The sequence below is a fragment of the Oryctolagus cuniculus genome, chromosome 8 (genome assembly GCF_051225735.1).
Source record: "Oryctolagus cuniculus isolate XC-2025 breed Fujian yellow rabbit chromosome 8, ASM5122573v1, whole genome shotgun sequence".
NCBI lineage: Eukaryota > Metazoa > Chordata > Mammalia > Lagomorpha > Leporidae > Oryctolagus > Oryctolagus cuniculus.
This window is the reverse complement of record NC_142874.1, coordinates 88,641,641-88,664,267: the sequence shown is the minus strand read 5'-3', so window position 1 is coordinate 88,664,267 and position 22,627 is coordinate 88,641,641. Positions and strand designations below refer to the sequence as shown.

The window sequence follows — 22,627 nt, the reverse complement described above, 5'->3', positions numbered from 1 at the left end:
AAGGTTTTAATGCTGGTGATCACACTACTACAGTCTTTTTCACAGAATGATGTGCCATATACTGTTTTTTAAAAAGTCATGTCCAGATTTAGAAGTAGAATCTTTTAGTATGACTGGAAGCAGTATTTAGAATCTGGTCTAATGTGTTAAGTGCATTTGTTCTAGCTCCAAGGTTAGTCTTAAGCCTTGAGAGGACAGTGTTTACACTCCCATGAGTTGAGAATTATTGTATAATATCCAGGAATGTTGGCGAGCCAGTGCTTTGGTAGCCATCCACTCACTGTTCACTGCTTACAGTGAGCATTCAAATCAAACAGGATTACTGAAAGGCTACAGACAGTACAACTAAAAATAGCCCCCTGAAAGGCATGAGATAGGACATTAAAGGATGTCAATCTAGGAGGAGTATTAGTCCTGAAGTCACAGCAGAAGCTATGCATATCACAGATAGCTATAGAATTCTGAATTTACCAAGATCAACATTTGGTCTTCATGTGGTACATACCTATTATAAAGCATCAACAAGAACATTACTCAGAACAGATATACATGTGGCTTTTAAAAAATGACTATTTCATAATTTACAATGAATACTGTTCCTAACAAATGAGATAAAACTAGGTTACCAAACCTAGAAGTTGTGTGTGAGCAGTTGCCTATGCCGTTAAATAGCAAGTGTCACTTGTTATATAACATAATTTTCCATATCAAATCTAGGTTGGTAGTTCTGAAGGATGTTTGAAATTGAACACTGAAATAGAAACATATCATAAAAATTATAATTTTGCTTCTGCTCTTTGACTTGGTGAATATTTATCAATAAAAATATCAGAAGGCCCAAGGTTATGTCTTCTATCCAAATGTGCATGTTAAAACCCTAGTTCCTAGGGCCTATACTGATATCTGACATCCTATGGGGCAAATCGGCTGTGTCTTTCAGTTCCCCTTCATTTCTGACATGAAGGAATTTCTGTCTCTCACTCTTGGTTAAGTATTAGGCATTTTAAATATTTTTTCTGAGTCTAGTATTTCTTTGCTCTGGAAAGGGTGCAAATAACTTAGATTATCTTTTTGGGAATTATGGGTTCCAATTTTTTGAGTTATCAAGTTTTAGAACTTGATATGAATTTAGAATCTTTTCTTTATTCATTTGAATTGATAATTCAGTTTATTCATATATCACAGGTACCAGATAAATGAGGCAATTGAAAAAATTACCATGGGCTGTTTTTTACTCCATTTATATAGATTCTAACCCTCCTAGAGACTCAATTTCATTTGACATTAATTGGGCATCTTCAATGTAGTGGCTTATTTATGGTAGCAAAAGACAGAAATCTCACTGCAAAAGTTGCACTTAATGGGATGTAAACTATTCTTTAATAAAAAAAGTAGATACAAAGAACACAAAACAAACAACAATGATAATAAAACTTTGTTCCAGAAAGTTAGGCTGCTACTGAAATGGCCTGCCTAGGCAGGCTTAGCATTGAAGAATATACATCACCAGTTAATGAACCCTTTTAGTTAAAACTGCAGGTAGTCAAAAGATATGGAAGTTGCTTGCTTTCAGGTTTCTGGAATGGGAGCACATTTTGTAATTTACGGTATGTCATTTACTGGCTGCAATTTCTCCTTCATGGTATAAAGAATTGTGATATGTCTTAGAGTCAATGAAGTACAGTAGCTAATTTTTAAAATAATGTGGCAGAGGTAGAGACCACCAACTGCCCCTCAGTAAGTTTTCATCTCCCTACAAAGTAATAGTTTTTAGCCAAGGATATTGCACCAAATCCTATATTCTGTTTTTCTTCCATCTGTACTGTGTGGCATGTGTCTAAGTTCTGACCCATAATTAAGCAAGCAGAAGAAATTCGTGCAACTTCTGACTAATGCCCTTAAAGGATGGTAGCATGCCTCCTTTTTCCTCCTTTCTTCTTCCTTCCTATTCCTTTCCTTCCTTTCTCTCAGATCCTCTCTCCTTCCTTCATTCCTTTTTTCTGGATTGCAGATGTGATGGTAGGAACTGAGCAGCCATTTTCATCCATGAGACATGAGCCATGTAGTGTGGGTGGTAAAGTGATTAGAAAAGACACCTCGTTTCTTAATGATGACCCATGCAGTCTATTTGTCCTGGGCTGACTGTGTAGAATTTTATATGATAAACCAGTATACTTGTTTAAGTCACTGTTTTTGGTTTCTCTGCTATAGGAGCTGAACAAATATTCTATCTAATATGAATGGCTTCTGAATTTTATTTTTCTGGGAATAAACTATTACTCTTTTATACAATGGATTAAACTACTTCCTCTGAACATACACACATACACACACACACACACAGCTGGAACCACATTTAGATTTATTTATAAGGGACAGATTGTAAATAGCTTTTTATTTTTTGTTATGAAAAGATGACTCTGGCCTGCATTCAGTCTATATTTCTAAATGATACATTTTAGGATTGCTGTTCAGTTCCGCAGAACTGGGATTTCTTGATAATGTTAAATCTGCCGTGTCAGCTGAATTCCTCTGGTTTTAGGGGCAGTGTGGTAAAAATGCATGATCTGATTTCACTGTTAAGAAAAATTCTTTCAGCAATACATGCACAGTCAAGTTGCTTGCTGAGATAGTTGAATATTTGGGTCATAAGACTTAAAGTTTTGTGACAATGCTATATGGAAATTCAACACTCTGGGTGTCTAGTTCTGTCTTAATTGGCATAGCTAGGAAGCGCTGTGCTGCTGGGTGCTGACGCCTCGCTGTCCTTTTGATGGTTATACTCCTGGCTCTTCAGATTTGAGGAGATGGGACGGTGAGCAGGCCTGTTGGCTTGATCTTATTAATGCCACCATCTAGAATACAGATTCTTGGATATTTCATCTTCACAAGATGAGCTGCAAACTAGAAAGAAAAAGACCATATTACTAGAGGATGTACAAAAGAGCTGTGCAATTCCGTAGTATTTTCAGACTGTGAAGATATAGTTATTTTAATGTTATTCTGTCCATCTCTGTTGGATGACTAAACACTTAATTTGGATTAATATACATTGAAACACTCATGTTGACAACTTCTTTATGCTGTGGATTAAATGTGTCTTTTTAGTTCTTTTATTTTGTTTAAAGGCAAGAAACATGCATGATAAGGACTTCAAATTGAGAGGTAAACTTTTCCCACTTCTATTTATAATCTCCCTTTGTTAATGTTTTGTAAATCCTTCCAGTAATAGTCAAAACCATCTGAAATCTATTTGAAAAAATTTGGTATTATAGCCAACTTATTAGTTTTTGCAGTTCCACGTGCAGTGTACCAAAGAGGGCCCAGAAACCAGTTGTAGCACTTTTTTTTTTTTTTGGAGCTACCACAATTATTATTTTGGGACTATAAATTGAGAATGACCTTGACGGACTGATCCAGGAAGCCTTCCAGATGCCTGACACAGTAGGAGTTTATGAACGCTATCAGCATATAAACATCTCTCTCTGCCCTAGCCCACACCTATCCAGGCTCAGTGATGAACTTTCTCCATCCCTTGTACTTTATGATGGAGCAGTCCTCAATTCTTGTCGAGCCCGATATGTCACCCTGCTTTATGAGTCAGAGCTTTGTTTGAGCAGGTCACCCTCTGTTGGGAACATGCTCCATTTCCCACCAGTTCCTGGCTCCCTTCTAGTGTCTCAGTAGTCATACTTCTTTCCCCCTTCCCACATAACCCCAAACCTAACTTTGATTTGTTTTCCTGTTTAGGCACTTCCTCCTCTAGGAGGTAAGTCCCCATAAGGGTTCCTGCTTCTCAGCCACGAATGTTTCTTGTGCACACCTCTATCTTTGGCCTTCTAGTATATAACCCATTTAAGAACATCAAGGACACTTATTCTGTCCTTTTTCTTTTTAATGCTAGTGTGTGGCTCATGGAAGAGGGGATGAATATATGAGGGGCTTCAAAAAAGTTCACAGAGACAGCATAATGTAGGGGTCCCAAGATGGCGGTATAGCAACAAGATGATCTGAGTCACACATGGCAAAATAGATAGTTAAAAAGGAGAGAAGATACATGCCAGAGATAGAGCCATGGGAAATTCTCAATGAATTTGGCTGGAGACCAAAAGACTGGGCAAGTCCATGTCAAAAGAGCAAATAAGAAAGAGAAGCGGCAGAAGTTCAGACCAGGGACGTTGGCTCCAGCCCCCAGCGGACCAGGTGAGATGGGAAATTGTGGCTCCATGGAGCTGCAATAATAGTACAAGCGAGAGCTTGGTGAACTGCTTTTAAAGTTCCATGTGGGGCAAAAAGAGAAGGTTTAGAGGAATAAAAAGAGAGGCTGGGCACCCCCCTTGCCCACCTCCCTCCTTGCCCTCCTCACCCAGATCTATAGCTGCAAAGATGCATGCAGACTGAAAGTGAAAGGATGGAGAAAGATATTCTATGCTAACAGAAACCATAAAAGAGCTGGTGTAGCCATTATAATATCAGAAAAAATAGATTTTAACACAAAAACTATTAAAAGAGACACTATATAATGATTAAAGGATCAATTCAACAGGAAGATGTGACAATTATAAATGTATATGCACCTAATTACAGGCCACTTGGCTATCTAAAAGAAATGTTAATGGACTTAAAAGGAGATACACACTCAAATACAGTAGTATTTGGGGACTTCACTACCCCACTTTCAGCAATGGACAGATCAACCAGAAAGAAAATAAACAAGGAAATAACAGAGTTAATCGACTCTATAGATCAAATGGACCTAACAGATAGCTACAAAGCCTGCTACCCTAAAGCCACAGAATATAAATTTTTCTCACCAGAGCATGGACCTTTCTCTTGGATTGACCACATACTATGCCATAAGGCAAGTCTCAGCAAATGCAAAAAATTGAAATAGTACCATATATCTTCTTGGACCTCAATGCAATGAAGCTGGAAATCAGCAACTCAGGAATCTCTAGAATATATGCAAACACAAAGAGACTGAATAACACGCTCTTGAAGGAAGAGTGGGTCATAAAAGAAATCAAAAACTTTCTGGAAACAAGTGAAGGTAATAGCACAACTTATCAAAACTTATGGGATACAGCAAAAGCAGTGTTAAAAAGAAGGTTTATAGAAATTGGTGCCGCCAGAGCCGCGGCTCACTAGGCTAATCCTCCGCCTTGTGGCGCCGGCACACCGGGTTCTAGTCCCAGTCGGGGTGCTGGATTCTGTCCCGGTTGCCCCTCTTCCAGGCCAGCTCTCTGCTGTGGCCAGGGAGTGCAGTGGAGGATGGCCCAAGTGCTTGGGCCCTGCACCCCATGGGAGACCAGGATAAGTACCGGGCTCCTGCCTTCGGATCAGTGCGGTGCGCTGGCTGCAGCGCGCTGGCCGCGGCGGCCATTGGAGGGTGAACCAATGGCAAAAGGAAGACCTTTCTCTCTGTCTCTCTCTCTCTCACTATCCACTCTGCCTGTCAATAAAAAAAAAAAAAAAGAAATTGGTGCCAACATCAAGAAATTGGAAAGGCACCAAATAAATGAGCTATCAATGTATCTCAAGGATCTAGAAAAACAACAGCAAACCAAACCCAAAACTAGTAGGATGGAAGAAATAATTAAAATTCAAGAAGAAATTATCAAAATTGAAAGCAAAAAGAAAATACAAAAGTTAGGCAAAAAGAAGAGCTGGTTTTTTGAAAAAACAAAGAAGACTGACCCACCATTGGCCAACTAACCAAAAAATGGAGAGAGAAGATCCAAATCAATAAAATTAGAGATCAAAAAGAAAATGTAACAATAGATAACACAGCAATACTAAGAATCATCAGAAATTACTAAGAATTGTATGCCAACAAACTGGAAAACCTAAAAGAAATGGATAGATTCCTGGACACATGCAACGTATTTAAATTGAGCAAGGAAGACACAGAAAACCTAAACAGACCCATTACTAAGATGGAAATTGAATCAATAATAAAGACTCTCCCAAAAGGAAAATCCCAGGACCAGATGATTTCACTGCTAAATTCTACCAGTCATTTAAAGAAGAACTAACTCCAGTTTTTCTCAAGTTAGTCAAAACTACAGAAAGGGAGGGATTCCTCTGAAGTTCTTTCTATGAAGCCAGCATCACCTTAATTCCTAAACCTAGAAAAGACACAAAAGAGGAAGAGAACTACAGACCAATATCCCTGATGAACATAGACGCAAAAATCCTGGCCAATTAAATCAACAACACATCAGAAAGATCATTCACCTGGACCAAGTGGGATTTATCCCAGGTATGCAGGGATGGTTCAATATTTGCAAAATCTATGTGATACATTGAAGACATTGGCACAGGCAAAGAGTCTTAGGAAAGTCCCCAGAGGCATAGAAAATCAAAGCCAAAATTAACAAATGGGATTACATCAAATTGAGAAGTTTCTGCAGTACAAAAGAAACACTCAGGAAAGTGAAGAGGCAAATGATAGAATGGGAGAAATTATTTGGAAACTATGCAACTGAAAAAGGATTAAAATCAGAATATATAAAGCGATCAAGAAACTCCACAACAATAAAACAAACAATCCACTTAAAAAATGGCCAAAAGAGTTAAATAGACACTTTTCAAAAGAGGAAATCCAAATGGCCAACAGACATATGAAAAAATGCTCGGGATCACTAGCCATCAGGAAAATGCAAATCAAAACCACAATGAGGTCACCTCACCCCTTTTAGAATGGCATTCCTACAGAAATCAACAAACAACAAATGATGGCAAGGTTGTATAGAAAAATGTACCCTAATCCACTGTTGGTGGGATTGTAGACCGTTAACACCACTATGGAAGACAGTTTGGAGATACCTTAGAAATCTGAATATAGTCCTGCTATATGACCCAGCCATACAACTCCTGGGAAATGAAATCAAATAAAAGAGTTATCTGCACCCCATGTGTATTGCAGTTCAATTCACAATAGCTAAGATATGGAATCAACCTAAATTCCTGTCAACTGAGGACTGGTTAAAGACTGGATATGTACTCTATGGAATACTACATGGCAGTAAAAAAAAAAAAAAAAAAAAAAAAGAAACCCAGTCATTTGCAACAAAACCGATGAATCTGGAAAGTATCATACTTAGTGAAGTAAGCCAGTCCCAAAGGACAAATACTGTATGTTCTCCCTGATCTGTGATAATAGAGCACCTAAAAGGAAATCTGTAGAAGTAAAATTGACATTTCGAGAAGCAATGACTTGAACAACCCTTGTCTTGACGGTCGAACAGATTTCTTTTTTTTTTCTTCTTAATACTATTGGTTGAACTCTTTACTTAATGTAATTAATCATATGTGTATAAAGTCAATTGAAAATAGATCTCAGTAAAAAATAAGATTAGAAATAAAGGATGGAGGAGGATGTTTGTAACTGTAAAACTGTATAGTTCTGCATACATTCCTACAGATTTACTTTTACAGGTAGTTTTTAAATTTTCCATGGGACCCTAAATCCCATAAAGCTGGGTAGAAAAAAATGCCATCAAGTGTTAAAGTGATTGCATTAAGTGTTAAATTGATCATATAGATAGGATTAAGAGTTAAAGGGATCATAAATAAGATCAAGTGTCTGGTAATAATAGGTAGAATTAAAAAGAGAGAATGTTCCAACATGGCAAGCAGTCCACACAGCAAACTCATAGAATGACAATCGCTCTAAATAGCATTCTGACCTCAGAATCAGTCCTTAAGGCATTCAGTCTGGCTGGGAAGCCCATGAGAGCATTTCAGGCATGAACAGCCAAGACCCTGTGGTTAAAAAAAAAAGTCCTACATATTAAAGATCTATGTAAGTGAGAACCTAGTGGAAAGAAGGGGCCATCAAAGAAGGATGTACTTTTCTTTGAGGGAAGCAAGAACTTCCACTTTGCTTATGGCCTTGTCTATATACTGACAGAGATTATGGATTCAAAAGGCTTCCATAACCTAGGCAGCTCATGTCAAGAGCCTCGGGTGATCACTGACATCATAGATACGAGTGTTAATTGTTAAATTAACAACAGGAGTCACTGTGAACTTACTCCCCATTCAGGACCTCTGTCCTCAATGAGTTGTAATATGAGAGTTAACTATAAATCTTGTTCTCAGTTTGTGTGTATGTGTGCATGCAAATTGTTGAAATCTTAGTATAGAGTTGTTCTTTTGTGTATAATGTTAATTGAAAATGAATCTTAATGGAGAATGAGACTGGGAGTGGGAGGTGGTGGAGGAGGAGGTGGGGTGGGAGGGTTGGTATGGTGGGAACAATCATTATATTTCTAAAGTTGTACTTATGAAATTTGTACTCATTAAATAAAAGGTTTCTTTGGGGGAAAAAGCATATTATAAAAAAAGATTTCATAGATTTCAAATTTTTTTCTGCACCCAAATACATGTAATTCAATTTTCCCACAAATGTTTTGAAGTACTTGCATATGTTTGCTGGACTGAACTAAACAATGAGAAATGACCATATAACCTGGAACAAAATTACAAAGTAAATGAGTTTTTCTTTGGCTCTTCTACGTCTACTCTGTTCCCTTGGGATTGTTTCATTCCTCCTTCTTGGGTACTGGCATCCTCCAGTTCTTACTAATTACTCTATCAAAACCTGATGTCTGATCATTTGTGAAAAATGATGTCTTCCTGCTTCCAGGGCCATTGTTTCTTGGTATTTTTAAAAGCATAACAGTGAACTCACAAGGCAGCAGTCTAAATTTTAGTAATCAAAAAATTAGCTGAATGGCTTGATCAAGTAAGTTCAAGGCCTCATTTCCAGAGATCATGCTTTATTGATCTGGGGCTCAGAAACGTGTGCTCTTAATCAACACCCCTATAAGGGTGTAAGCAGACAGTCTATAGAGAATATTTTGAAAAATATTGTTTTAAGCTGAAAGGATAAAGGTGTTGGTTAGCAGTTGGATATTGCTGTGCTGGGATCTTAGCAAACTTCAAATTAAGTCACAAGTATGTTTCAATACTGCTGACCCCATTATCTTCTACATCATCTTTTGTAGTGCCTTGAGATCAAATGACTATTTCTATATCAAATCCTATACTCTTAGAGCTATCAGATAGAAATTCTGGATAATGATTAATGTTGCTGACAGAGAGTGCCCCTGGTTTTCAAAAGGTATCAGGTGTGCTAGGTGGATTGGTCTTCAGTTTTTACTGCTTACTCCTCAGGAATGGAGGCACTACATTCATCCACCCTGAGTCATGTGCCGGCAGCACAGTCCCTGATACCATACGATTACTGAGATTTCTTGGCTTCATCTCACACAGGCAGCAGTACAATTACTATGCAAGCTGGAATTCTAAGATAATCATAACATTACAAAAAGGCCTTGTGGATAAGTAGTCTCAGATTTCAGTACTTTCAAAAACACTGTGGAAGTGAAAATCAGTAAGGAAGGACTTATTATACATTTAACTAATCTCTCTTAAAGTATGCTGTAGAGCTGGAAAGAGTTCCTACTGTTATTGTAAGGAGGGACATAACAACTAGGCTGCTGTTGAGCTGGAAAATAGTAATGGCAAAGTAGATAGAGTGGAGCAATTTGGAATCATAAGGTTGCTGCTACTTGGGAGGTCCGAAAAAAGCAGAATGGAATATAAAGAGATGGCAAATGTTTAGATGTCTTTGTAAGAAGAAAGACTGTGTTTAAATAATATAAGGTTGTAAGTTTTGCTGTTTTCTCTGTTCAGGGTTCCAATTATCCATGTTAAATGTTGGCTCCAGCAGTGAAACCACGACTGGGTCTTTCCCACTACCACCACAGAAATGGATTCTCTTTTCCTTTTCCATCTGGTGATTTATTTGATTAGTCATTAACCAAACATTTCTGTGAGCACCTAGCAACTAAGTACAAGGTACTTTCTGGTTTTTGAGTGCTTACAGTTCAGTGGATAGGGGAGACAGTAATGCATAGCTAGAAGTAGCAGTGGTATTACAAAAGCATTAGTTTAGGGTACTTAGCAGTTCAGAGTTTCTAAATTTACTAAGGGCTGGGGAAACTGTTTATTTGCTAGTTGCTCTTTAATTGTAATTTCTGAAGGGAATAGGAACCCAGATGTAATGGCCACAATTTCTACACTGATCAGATGGTAGGCTCTGTGGCTGTGACCTGACAGTTTAGGAAGGAGACAAAGGGCAGTGAAAAGTGCTGGTGTGGCTTTTCGCTGGTGAAAAAAGTCATATCACACATGGTGAAAGCATGTGGCATGACAGTGGAGGGCTGGGCATGCAGGGCAGTGTTTCTCCATCTTTCACACTTCCTCTGAGGGAGGGGCTTTGACAGTTTCAAGGAGTAAACACAGAGGCGACAGGGGTTTGGGGGAGGAGGGCTCCAGCATAGAAATTGTAGACTCCACAGGGAACTCACAGATCTAGACTTACTGGGCACTAACCTGGGTGGGAGGAGTAGGGTGTGGTTAGGCAGTCATGAGAATCATCTGGGGGCTTTCAGTAAACAGCAATTCTCTGGTTCAGACCTGTAATAAGCAGATCTTCTTGGAATAGAGCCCTTACATCTGGCATCAGCTATGTGTGCCTTTTTTTTTTTTTTTTTTTTTTTGACAGGCAGAGTGGACAGTGAGAGAGACAGGGAGAAAGGTCTTCCTTTGCCGTTGGTTCACCCTCCAATGGCCGCCGCGGCTGGCGTGCTGCGGCCGGCGCACTGCACTGATCCGAAGGCAGGAGCCAGGTGCTTTTCCTGGTCTCCCATGGGGTGCAGGGCCCAAGCACTTGGGCCATCCTCCACTGCACTCCCTGGCCACAGCAGAGAGCTGGCCTGGAAGAGGAGCAACAGGGACAGAATCCGGCGCCCCAATCGGGACTAGAACCCAGTGTGCCGGCGCCGCAAGGTGGAGGATTAGCCTAGTGAGCCACGGCGCCGGCCGTTTTTTTTTTTTTTAAGATTTAATTATTTGAAAGATGGAGAGATGGGAGATAGATCTTACATCTGCTATTCGCTGCCCAAATGGCTGTGACAGCCACTGTAGAGCCAGGTTGAAACCAGGAGCTAGTAATTCCATCTGGGTTTCCCATGTGGGTAGCACGTACTTTAGAACTTGAATAATCATTTGCTTTTCCCAGAAGCTTATGCAGGGAGCTGGACTGGAAACAGAGTAGCCAACATTTGAACCAGTGCTCTAATATGGAATGTGGACTTTGCAAATGGTGGCTTAACCTGCTGCACCAACATGCCCATCCCAGTTGTTTTTAAAAGGCTCTCATGTCAATCTAATGTGTAGCCAGCACTGAAAATTATTTGATTAGATAATAGGAATAATTTGTGGGTCAGGTTGGTCTGAGACCTCAACCTGCAATTCCTATAGGTTTAGTCCCACATGTAGAGCAAACCACTTTGCACTGAAAGAGGCTACCTTTTTGGTAGGGTTGGAATTTGTGAGACCAAGTCTTATTTGGAGAGAATGGAGTTCCTCAAACTGTGCAACCAGCTAAGATGTATATGACAACATCCCACGTGGGCTTGACAGGATCTGTTAATTGCTGGAATAGGACTTTAGGACTTCCAGACTGCATTTCTTGTGGGCAGTACTCCCACGAGGAGAAGGCAAAGCTCTTGCATAGGCACACCTCAAAACAGTGGCGTCTGAAGGTAGAAGGCTCTTTGGGGGGTAATACTCCACCTTGTTTCCTCTCTTATTTTCAGAGTGGTGTTTTGCCCAGAGGAAGTTAAGCTCTGGTATAGCAAGAGAATGAGTAGAGAAAGGAATTTTTGAGCAGCCAGAGTAGTGCAGGTTAACTAAGGCCAGGACATTAAAGGTTGAGGATAGCCGAGATTGAATGGCCATATCTGATGAGGGCCCTGTGTTGCATCACAACATGGCAGAAGGACAAGTGAGCATGTGCATGACAGACGGCGCCTGCCTCAGCCCTGTGGACTTTTGCTATTTGCATTCCTCCTTTTATCACCACTATGTTACTGCAGTAACTCACCTACTCCTGGTCTTACTCCATTTGTGAGGGTGGGTCTCTCATGACTGAATCACCTCCTAGAGGTGCCACTTATTAATTCTGTTAAAAGAGTAATTAAATTTCAACATGAATTTGGAGGGATCATTCGAATCACAGCAATTGGAAAATTGAAATTATGCAATAAGAAAAAAGATGGGAAAGTTTACAAGAATAGCCAATACATGGGTCAGGCCTGTCTGAATAGTTAACTATTTAAATGGTATCTGGGATATTTAGAATCCACAGTATGGTGTACCTTAGTCTTGTCCACAAAGAGGGTTATACTAAACTTTTAAAAATTTATTTATTTGTATAAAGGGAGCAGATTTCACATTTCATAAATACAGTGTAAACAACATAATGGTACTTCCCACCTTTCTTCCCAACTTTCTCCTCTTTCCTTATTTTTCTTTTAATTTTTTATATTTATTTCTTTTCATTTTTGTGATGACATAATTTCAATGTAGTTTATAATCACAAGCTTAATCCTCCACTATACAAAGAATTCAACAAGTAGTACATAGAAAGACCACTGTTCCTTAGAGTATAGACAAGGGTTATAAACCATAATCAAATCTCAAGATGCCAATTTCACTCATATATGCATTATTGTTTTTGGTATTCTATGTATTATTTACCATAAATCAGAAAATATTATATTTGTCTTTTTGAGACTGGCATATTTCACTAGCACAATGGCATCCAATTGCATTCATTTTGTGGTAAAAGACAGGATTTCATTTTTATGGCTGACCAGTATTCCATTGAGTTTTAATAAACTTTTAACCAAGTTTCTTCTATTTTTTTTGAACTAATCTTTGAGATAAGAAAATCTGATAATGAAAAGGTTTTGCCATGAAAAACATATTTGAGGCCGGCACCATGGCTCACTTGGCTAATCCTCTGCCTGTGGCGCTGGCACCCCGGGGTTCTAGTCCCAGTTGGGGCACCAGATTCTGTCCCAGTTGCTCCTCTTCCAGTCCAGCTCTCTTCTGTGGCCTGGGAAGGCAGTGGAGGATGGCCTAAGTGCTTGGGCCCTGCACCCGCATGGGAGACCGGGGGAAGCACCTGGCTCCTGGCTTCGGATCCGCGTGGTGCATTGGCCATAGTGGCCATTTTAGGGGGGTGAACCTAAGGAAGGAAGACCTTTCTCTTTGTTTCTCTCTCTCTCTCACTATCTAACTCTGCCTGTCAAAAAAAAAATATTTGGTTTGCTTTATATGAGGATATATAAATAACTACACTGTGCTAATTCAAAGCATTTTCTTGTTTTAATTTTCTATTGTATGCAGTTGCTATCTCCATTTCATCTCTTTCTATTCTTTCTAGCTTTTTATTAAGAAAAGTGTCAAGAAAAGATAAAAATCGTATGTATGGATGTCAGATCATTTGGCATATAGTTACAAATATTATTTCACTGAATTATACCATGTAAATGACAGTATACTCTTGTTTCACACATTAAAAAAAAGAATTTGAGGAGGATATACTGAGGACCTTTTGGATACTAGTAATGCTTTGTTCTTAATTTGGGTGTTGTTAGGAGTATGATAAGATGACAAAAACCATTTATCTGTATATTTAAGTACATTTCTTGGTATGTACATGCAAAGACATGAAAGGAATAGAGCAATCCTATAAAGGAGACATAAAATTTTTACATCCATCACAGTTTGTTCTCTCCAATCAAACTTCTATTTCCATCATTCCCCTAAAATACTAATATCAAGACCAGTAGTAATCTCTATCTTGTCATTTTTATCAAACCCAACTTTTAAGTCTGAATCTGCTTTGACCAATCAGCGTTATCTAGCATATCTTCCTCTTCAAAACTCCTTTCCACTAGCCTTCCGTACACAGATGTTTTCTGGTTCTCCTCCTCCTCCAGCAGCTGGGCTTCCCATCTCCTATGGTAGATTTTCCTTATCTTGACCTCTGCCCCTGGGCTTAGTTCTGTGAACTTCTTCCTATCTGCATTCATTCCCTAAGTGATTTCCTTTGGTCCTGTGTTTTAAGTCTCAACTGTATACTGATGACCCTAAATTTATGGCTTTCACCTCTTTCCTGAACTCTAAACTCATCAATCTGCTTCTCCAACATCTATTAAACACTTAGATGCCTAATAGGTTTCTCAAATCTATCAGTTTCAAAGGAGAATACTTGATTCCCACTCTATTTCTGCCCCAGCCCCTTCTTGAAGTCTTTATCTCCAGGAAATGCCAACTCCATTCTGTTTGTTTAAGCAATAAACTTGCATCTATATATTTCTCATTTTCTCTACCAATGTATCATGTAGTCTGTAACCTTCAAAATGTATTTATAATGTGATCATTTTTACCATCTGCACTACTACATGCTAGCCCAAGTGACTATTATTTCTCATCTAGATTATTGTTAAAAACCTTTCAAATGGCCTCTCTTCCATCCTTGGTCTAATTCTCACATAATATGAGTGAGCCTTGTAAAATATAAATCATTTATCTCTTTTTCTCAAAAAAACTTTAATGGTCTCCTGTTTTATTCACAACTAAATCTAAAGTCTTTAGCATGTCTATGAGGTCCTACAAGATCTGCCAATCTGCAATTCCTTCCCTCATCTTTAGTCTTTATAATTCTACATGGTAACCTGAATGATTCTTTTAAGACAATGATCAGATGATAGAAAACTCTGATCCACATTTTCTAGTCACTTTCCATCTCACTCAGAACAGCGCTTCACTAAGAAGCCATCAGCATTGTTTCCTCATTCTACCTTATTTTTCATTTCAGCATTTATAACTACTTGAAATAGACATATATATGTTTCTTGACTGTCTCCATGAAGGTAGGGACTTTATTCATGTCTTACTATTCCTCCAATGCACAAACGGTACCTAATATTTGCTCTAATACCTGCTGAATAATATTTTCATTCTTTCAACAAATAATTTTTGAGCATCTACTGTGTGTCAGGCCCTATGCTAGGTGCTGATTAGGAGAGATTATTTCCAATAGATTAAGCAAAATGTAAGGAAACTAATTATTGGTTCTTCTAAGAGTTAATACTATTTTCCTTTACCTCTAACAGGGTCTTAACTTTTGTAAGAGTTGAAAAAGGTAAGATAACTGAAATCTTTTAAAAGATATCTATATAAAATACACACAAAAATTTTGATGATGAAGCATATAAAGACAGAAATAATAAACCTTGTAAGAAAATGTTACTGTAAAAGTCCACAGGTGAGGAGGTGGCATTGTGGCACAGTGGGTTGTGATGCTGGCATTGCATATGAGCACTGGTTTGGAATGCTGGTTGCTCCACTTCCAATCTAGCTCCCTGCTAAAATACCTGGGAAAGCCGTGGAGGTCGGCCCTAGTGCTTGAGCCCCTGCCACCTTGTGGGAGACCTGGATGGAGTTCCAGGCTCCTGTCTTAGGCCTGGCAAAGTCCCAGCCATTGTGGCCATTTGGGGGAGTGAACCAGGGGATAGACGATCTCTTTTTCTCTTTATCATTCTGCCTTTCAAATAAAGAAATAAATCTTAAAAAAAAAAAAAAAAGACACGACGAGAGACAATATCCTTAGTTCATTCCACAGCTAAAGAACTGAACTAGCTTGAAGCATTTAAGGAGAATGCAGTCAAAGTTTTAGTTTATACTCTTGGACTCCATACTTACTGAGTTCTTCTTCTCTCAATGTGGTTTGGGAAATTTTAGTGGTATGTGGATCACTCAATAAAAAGATTACCAAAAGATAAGTTAATGTCATCATGAGCAATGATGAATTTCTTTTCTACTCTTTTTTTTTTTAAGATTTATTTCTCGGGGGGGGGGGGGCAGTGAGTGAGTGTGAGTGAGAGTATGTTGATCTTCCATATACTGGTTCACTTCCCAAATGGCCACAACAGCCAGGGTGAAGCCAGGAGCTTCATCCAGGTCTCCCTCTTGGGTGCAAGGGCCCAAGGACTTGGGCCATTTTCTGCTGCGTTCTCAAGCACATTATCAGGGAGCTGGATTGGAAGCACAGCAACCAGGACAGGTACTGGTGCTATGGGATGCTAGTACTTCCGGCAGCAGCTTAACCCGTTGTGCCACAATGCGAGCTCTATTACACTCTCATAGGTAATTCTAAAATAATCTCCTACAGATTAATGGAAGATATTTAAGAATTTAAAAAATTTTACTGAATGTAAATTTATAGTTTTATAAATTATATATTTTGTAAATTAACAAAATTTTATAATTAAGTTTTGAGTAGAAATGGCAAGAAAACAAATATCATCCTAAAGCACATGGTACCTTACTAAAACTGTAAGCCAATGCAACTTCTACATCTTTGTTTTCTTTGCTGAGATTTCAGTAACAGATCTTTCTTCCTCTGTTTACATGTCAAATGGTATTTTCTTCCCTTCATTCCTCTTCCATTATCCTTTCATCCCTTGTTTTCTTTATCTCCTCCTCTAACAATCACTAGAATTTAAGAAAATTTTTCTTCTCTTGATGTCGAGACAGAGGATTTTTATAGTTTCTTGAAATAAATAAAACATATCTTTAAATAGCCTCAACAAGAGATTATCAAAAAGACTATCACTTAGAATTTGTTTTCCTTTCTAAAACAATGCATTTATAAACCATAAAATGCAATTACAGAAAAAAATGTGGTATATACATATACACAATGGAATATTAGTCTGCCATAAAAAGTGAACACATGCCATTTGCAGCATTATGGATGAATCTAGAAAAGGTTATTAAATAAATGAACCAGGTACAGAAAGACAAATACTGCATGTTCTCATTTGTAAAAGTGAAAAAGAGTTCATCTTATAGAAGAAGAGTGTAGAATAGTGGTCACCTGAGGCTAGGGAGGGTCAGAGGGAAGGGGCAGAGAGCAATTGGATAATGGGTGTTGAAATACAGTTAGAAATTAGTTCTATTGTTCTATAACACAGCAGGGTGAATATAGTTTATATCAATTACTGTATATTTCTTTTTTTTAATTTTTATTTTATTTTTTTTGACAGGCAGAGTGGACAGTGAGAGAGAGAGACAGAGAGAAAGGTCTTCCTTTTGCCGTTGGTTCACCCTCCAATGGCCGCCACAGCCGGCGCGCTGCGGCTGGCGCACCGCGCTGATCCGATGGCAGGAGCCAGGTGCTTCTCCTGGTCTCCCATGCGGGTGCAGGGCCCAAGTACTTGGGCCATCCTCCACTGCACTCCCGGGCCACAGCAGAGAGCTGGCCTGGAAGAGGGGCAACCGGGACAGAATCCGGTGCCCTGACCGGGACTGGAACCCAGTGTGCCGGCGCCGCAAGGCGGAGGATTAGCCTAATGAGCCACGGCGCCGGCCAAATACTATATATTTCAAAATGGCCAGAAGAGAGGGTTTTGAATATTCTAAACACAAAGAAATGACAAATGTTTGAGGTGATAAGAATGCTAATTGCCCTGACTTGATCACTGCATATTGTAAACATATATAAAAATATCATACTGTATTCCATAGTCAAATTTGATAATTATTATGTATAAATTAAAAATAAACCAAACCTTGTATTTGAAAAAACAGGAAAGAAGGTAGAGCATGAACTGTAGTTTATCTTCTTCTTTATAAGCTTTGTGCTTTCATGGTGGTGGTGTTTCTCCCCGAAGGAAGTGTGGAATTTACCTAATGCACAGAGAAACCCTGTATATATGATTATGGTCCCAGTGACCCTATGAGAGGAAGTAAAAGATTTTCTACGAGCATTTGGTAATCGTACTTCATTTCAGACCTGAGTTAAGAAAGATTTTCATAAAGAAATCCTTAGCTGTTTAAGACAATTGGGAATTTCTTGGGTAAACAGAAGTCAAAGAAAGCTCCAAAGAGAAGGAAAAAAAGACTTTAAAGAACTATCTGTAAGTAGATAGTTATGGCTAACAGGTTGAGGGAACAGCAGTGAATGATGAGGTTGGAAGACAGAGAAGAGATCAGATTATGCCAAATCTTATAAGCAGTGACTGCGTTTGAATTTTATCTTAAAGGCAAAGGGATGTCATAGAGATATTTTAGCAATGGTCAGGTTTATAGTTCAAAAAGCTCACTCCGGTTGTAGGGTGCAGCAGGGGCAAGGGAGACTATAAGACAGTGGGACTTTGCACTATATCTTTCAGTACGTCAAGCACAAGACACTGGTGACCTGAGTGAAGACAGTTGAGTAGTAGAGATGCAGAGAATGTAAGCCCTAGTTAACAGAATGATATACAAAACAATAATTTTCATATGGTTTCTTGCTATTAGTGAAGAGGTGAGAAAATTCACTATTTCAATCCAACAGGCTAGGTAATATGGAGGAAAGCACAGAAACTTTTTGATAGATAACCCTCAGTTTGAATCAGGGCTCAGCCATTTATTGGCTATGGGACTTTGGATAAATCACTTAGCCTTTAGGCCTTAATTTTCTCACCTGCTAATAATAATATATTACATATATTTGTGTAATAATATATTTGAATAGCTAATTTACAGGACTTGAAATGATTAAATTATATTAATATATATGCTTGATTTACAGTAGATACTACAAGATAGGTTCTTTCCTCTCTCCCTCCACTTTGCTTTCCTCAATTACTCCTTTAGTAAAAAAGCCATTTACAACACCTTGCAGTTGGCCCAATTCAAATTTAAAAATAGACTTGTCCTTAAGTGGAATACATAAGGGAGGGCTTTATAGTGTTCATGGTGAACTGTTTATGAAGCAGTAGTGATCTCTGCTGGTGACTTAATGTCACTAGGTCATGTACCCTTTTGGTAATCAAATGAAAGCTATAGATATCTTCTCTTAAAAACAAAAAATGTAAGTAAGTATAACACTTCACACATAATTTCAGTGAGTTCAATGGGTTCACCTCCCAAAACTTCTGATGAATTCTAGGTTATGTTTACCTTTATACTAATTCATTTTATTTTAAAATTTATGATCATCATGGTGTTCATGGATATGGCACTTGGGATTTTTGTACAGACTTATACATTAGTTTTTAACAATGGTTTATATTTTCAAACAAGTTCTTTCAGGAATGAGTATGTGCACATTTTTTGAGGGTAGAAAAATGTGCTTGAAAATAATTTTTACTCCTAAAGTATACTGGCTCATGTTAGACCATAAGCCTCTTCTGAAAAAAATTCCATTATGTAATGTCATCATGTATCAGGAGCCCTAAGAAGTTTGGTAGTACATTTTCCTTTGTTTTGCTATACTTGGGAGCAGAATTCCAGTGACAATCATTAATTAACCTTTGTTTACACTAGACAAGTGAGAAAAGTATACCCATACTGTGTTCAAGCCTATGGTCATATTACAGAAAGTATATTATATTCTAAAAGAATGTATACAATAAAAACCCAGATTCAAAACAGAGCTTGAACTGTGATGGATCACAGCCAAGTTCCAACCTCTGTAGGTCAAGCAAGAGGGCAATTTAGTTTCTCATTGAGCCACAAACATTCCTGTGGTAATGAGTAATTAAATGGTGGGCTGTGGAAGGCCGGGTGGGTATAGAACAACACATGCTATTTAAGATAACTGTCATCCTGTGTTGGTCATGAATCTTAGTGCCAGAGTTCCTAAGAGTCAGATGATCACTTGGTTTTTCCTGGAAATTGGAAATGAGCTACCTGTCTCCTTTTAAAAACTACTTATAATGTACCTATCATAATACTTCTAGTAAATGTGTTAAAAATACAACCAAATTCAGGATTAGGTGTTTTAAGGTCCCCTTTACTACACAAAATTTATGTAAAGCTATAAGCACAGGGACTTTATAGGATGATCTTTAAATTTATAGTCCTTTTAAAATAGGTTATGTTTCATCTTTTAACAAATCAGAGTTCTGGAGAAGACTTTTCATCTTTACTTTAAACCTTTATACCATGTCTAGTGTGTTCAATTTGCATTAATATTTAAAATACTTCTTTAGTACTTGATATATAGATTAAAACATTTGATGACAAACAAGGCAAGAAAAAAGTCAGGAAGAAAGCCAAGTTTAACCATAGCCAGTGCTTATAGTTATACCAAGATCAAGAAATAATTATCTGCAATCTTGTAACATGAGTTAATAATGGAGATAATGGAGATTCATTTCCCATTTTTTATCTAAATTCTAAAGTACAACTATAAAGAGCCCTAATAAGTTTTCTGATGGATGAAAGATCCCATTCAAAGTGGTTTAAAAGTATCACATTAATCTGAAGATCTGCCGAGATGGAATCTTCAGTTACAGAAATTTACTATAGGGACAACAACATCTACTGAGCTGATTTGAACTGTTTTGTAGTAGCAGCGTCTCCGATGTCTGAGACCAAAGGCTAGAGGAAGAGTTTGAACAAAGAGGGAAATCGAACAGGACTAAAGAGAGGAGAGTTCCATTGCCTGACTGTTTTTTTCCCCAAAGTGATTGTAGTAGGAGATACTGTTGGGAGGGGATGACATCACGAGGAAAAGCCCAGATGAATGGGGTAATGTCCTCATAAAAGAGGCCCACAGAGAGAACAGACAGTCCTCCATGAATCAGAAAGGACCTTACCAAACACCAGATCTGCAGGAGCCTTGATCTTGGATTTCTCAGCATCCAGAAACATGAGAAAGTAAATCTCTATTGTCTTAAACCACACAGTTTATCATATTTTGTCATAGTAGGCTGAACAGACTAGGACTAGGACAAAAGCACTGGCCAAAGATAAAGGCTACCAGTAATCACTACAGTATCATACAACTTGGTTTAGCTTGGTTAAGGGATCCACGAAGTAATGGGATGGGAGGAGAATGGGTAAAAATCCACATTCCCATAGCACAAATGAACTTTCAGACTAATATCTGAAGACAGAACAACCTTGGTATCGACAGCAGTGTAAATGAACAGAATTGCACTACTAGGCTTTAAAGGAGATGCAATGGCATATGGTGCTTACTATGAATCTGGTAATTTTCAGCTGAAAACAGCTGTCAAATTCTAAACATTATGCACCACATGCAGAAAGCATTAGCCAGCCACACTGGTTATTCAGAATATCCTCAACATTGTCTTTCCTCTGGCTTCTGAAGCAAATGTTATTTAGAAATTATATGTATGTATTTAAAGAAAAAACCATATATATATATATATATATATATATATATATATATATATATAATGTATGTCCACACACAAATATAAATACAAATGTAACTTTAGCAACATGACTGTAACTGGAAATTCTGTTCAGATGAATTTTTTTGATGACAAGGGCAAAGGAATAACAACATTTTATAGTAAGATCTATCCCTAATATTCTCCAAAGGATTGTCAAGATTAAGTAAACAATAAAGAGTCTCAATTTCTTTTTTTTTTTATGTGATACATGGTCAGAGATAAACATCTTAGTGGTCTTATAACCATAAAATATGACTTACATACAGGTAAAATTATTTTTAAAGTATTACAAGTCTGAGAGATTAACATAGAAATTGATGTTTATACTTCAGAATTTACTGAAAGTTAGAAAAATACAGCCCAGAGATTTCATTTTGTTCTGGTGCAAGTTATTGGTCAGTTTTACAGTCTGAGAGCCATCAATGTCTCTAGAGTTGCATCTCACTACATTATTTTATCACAAAGGCAGAAAGTAAGAGAATAACACATTAAGCAAGCTATTGTAACATCCCTGCAAAATATCATAATTCACTTTTTGGAAAGAGATTAATTCACTATGGAGTTTTTTCAAGCTTAGATATATGAGACTTTGACTTTAGGTTGAGAGCAGGTTAGTGTGGGTAATGGTTGTTACATGTATCAAAACAAATCATATATTTTCACAAAGATAAAATTTGATTAATGTTAAAAATCAAAATATCCTTTAAATCTGAGTAATCTCAAAGACATAAAAATGTCCTTTGAAAATATCCTTGTTCACTTAATATATGACGTGAATGGTAGGCTATCTCTATCTCTGTCTAATGAATAATTATTGCCTTAATTCCTAGATTGACTTATACTTGTTTTCTGGGATTAAATTTGCACTTTTCAGTTTTGTAAGAGGTATATATTAAATCAAGTTTTTTGTATATGTCACGTTGACATGTGTTCTCTCTCTATGCTTAGGGAATCTAATTTTAGTTCAGCAACCAGAGATGACATTTCTCGTTTAAGTTTCTCTTTTTTTAAAGATTGTCTTTGCAATGAGATGAGGGTGAAACCTTGCCATGTTTGTTTTACATTAAATGTGATACAATTAGGCTTAACATTTTGCTTCTTGAAACAGGCCCTCCTACTCCCACAATCTTCCAACAGACAGTATTTGATTTATCATGTTGAACTTGGTTATTTAGTAGCAAGGATCATTACAAAAGCAAATTCTCCATTGGTGCAGTAGCATATTTTTTGGAGATTTAGGAATCCACTTAATTCACTTGAGATTATCTGAGTTTCCTTTAAAGCTAATATAACTGTGCTCATAGCACATCTGGATATGGTTGATTATACAGGAGCTCACAGCTTCATTTTAGGATAAGGCGAATTATAGAATAACTGACAAGTGAGATCTAGAAGAACTTAATTCTGATCTATGGAAGCCTTGACATGAGGCTCTAATTAAACCAGGGTCTTTGTAGTTCTTTTCCTATTCTGGGGAAAATCAGTGTTTTATGTAT

General features: G+C 37.8%; 1 protein-coding gene across 5 annotated transcripts in view; it reads right to left on the bottom strand.

The window, feature by feature from the left end:
* Positions 1-2,345: 2,345 nt before the first annotated feature.
* TBCK (TBC1 domain containing kinase) overlaps positions 2,346-22,627 on the bottom strand; it is a 244,973-nt gene continuing 224,691 nt past the window's right edge. For all 5 annotated transcript variants that reach the window (XM_008267520.5, XM_008267519.5, XM_002717178.6 and 2 more), the window contains one exon: positions 2,346-2,904. In XM_008267520.5, the coding sequence (XP_008265742.3) occupies positions 2,794-2,904 (111 nt within the window). In that variant the 3' untranslated portion in view covers positions 2,346-2,793. The remainder of the gene's footprint in view (positions 2,905-22,627) is intronic.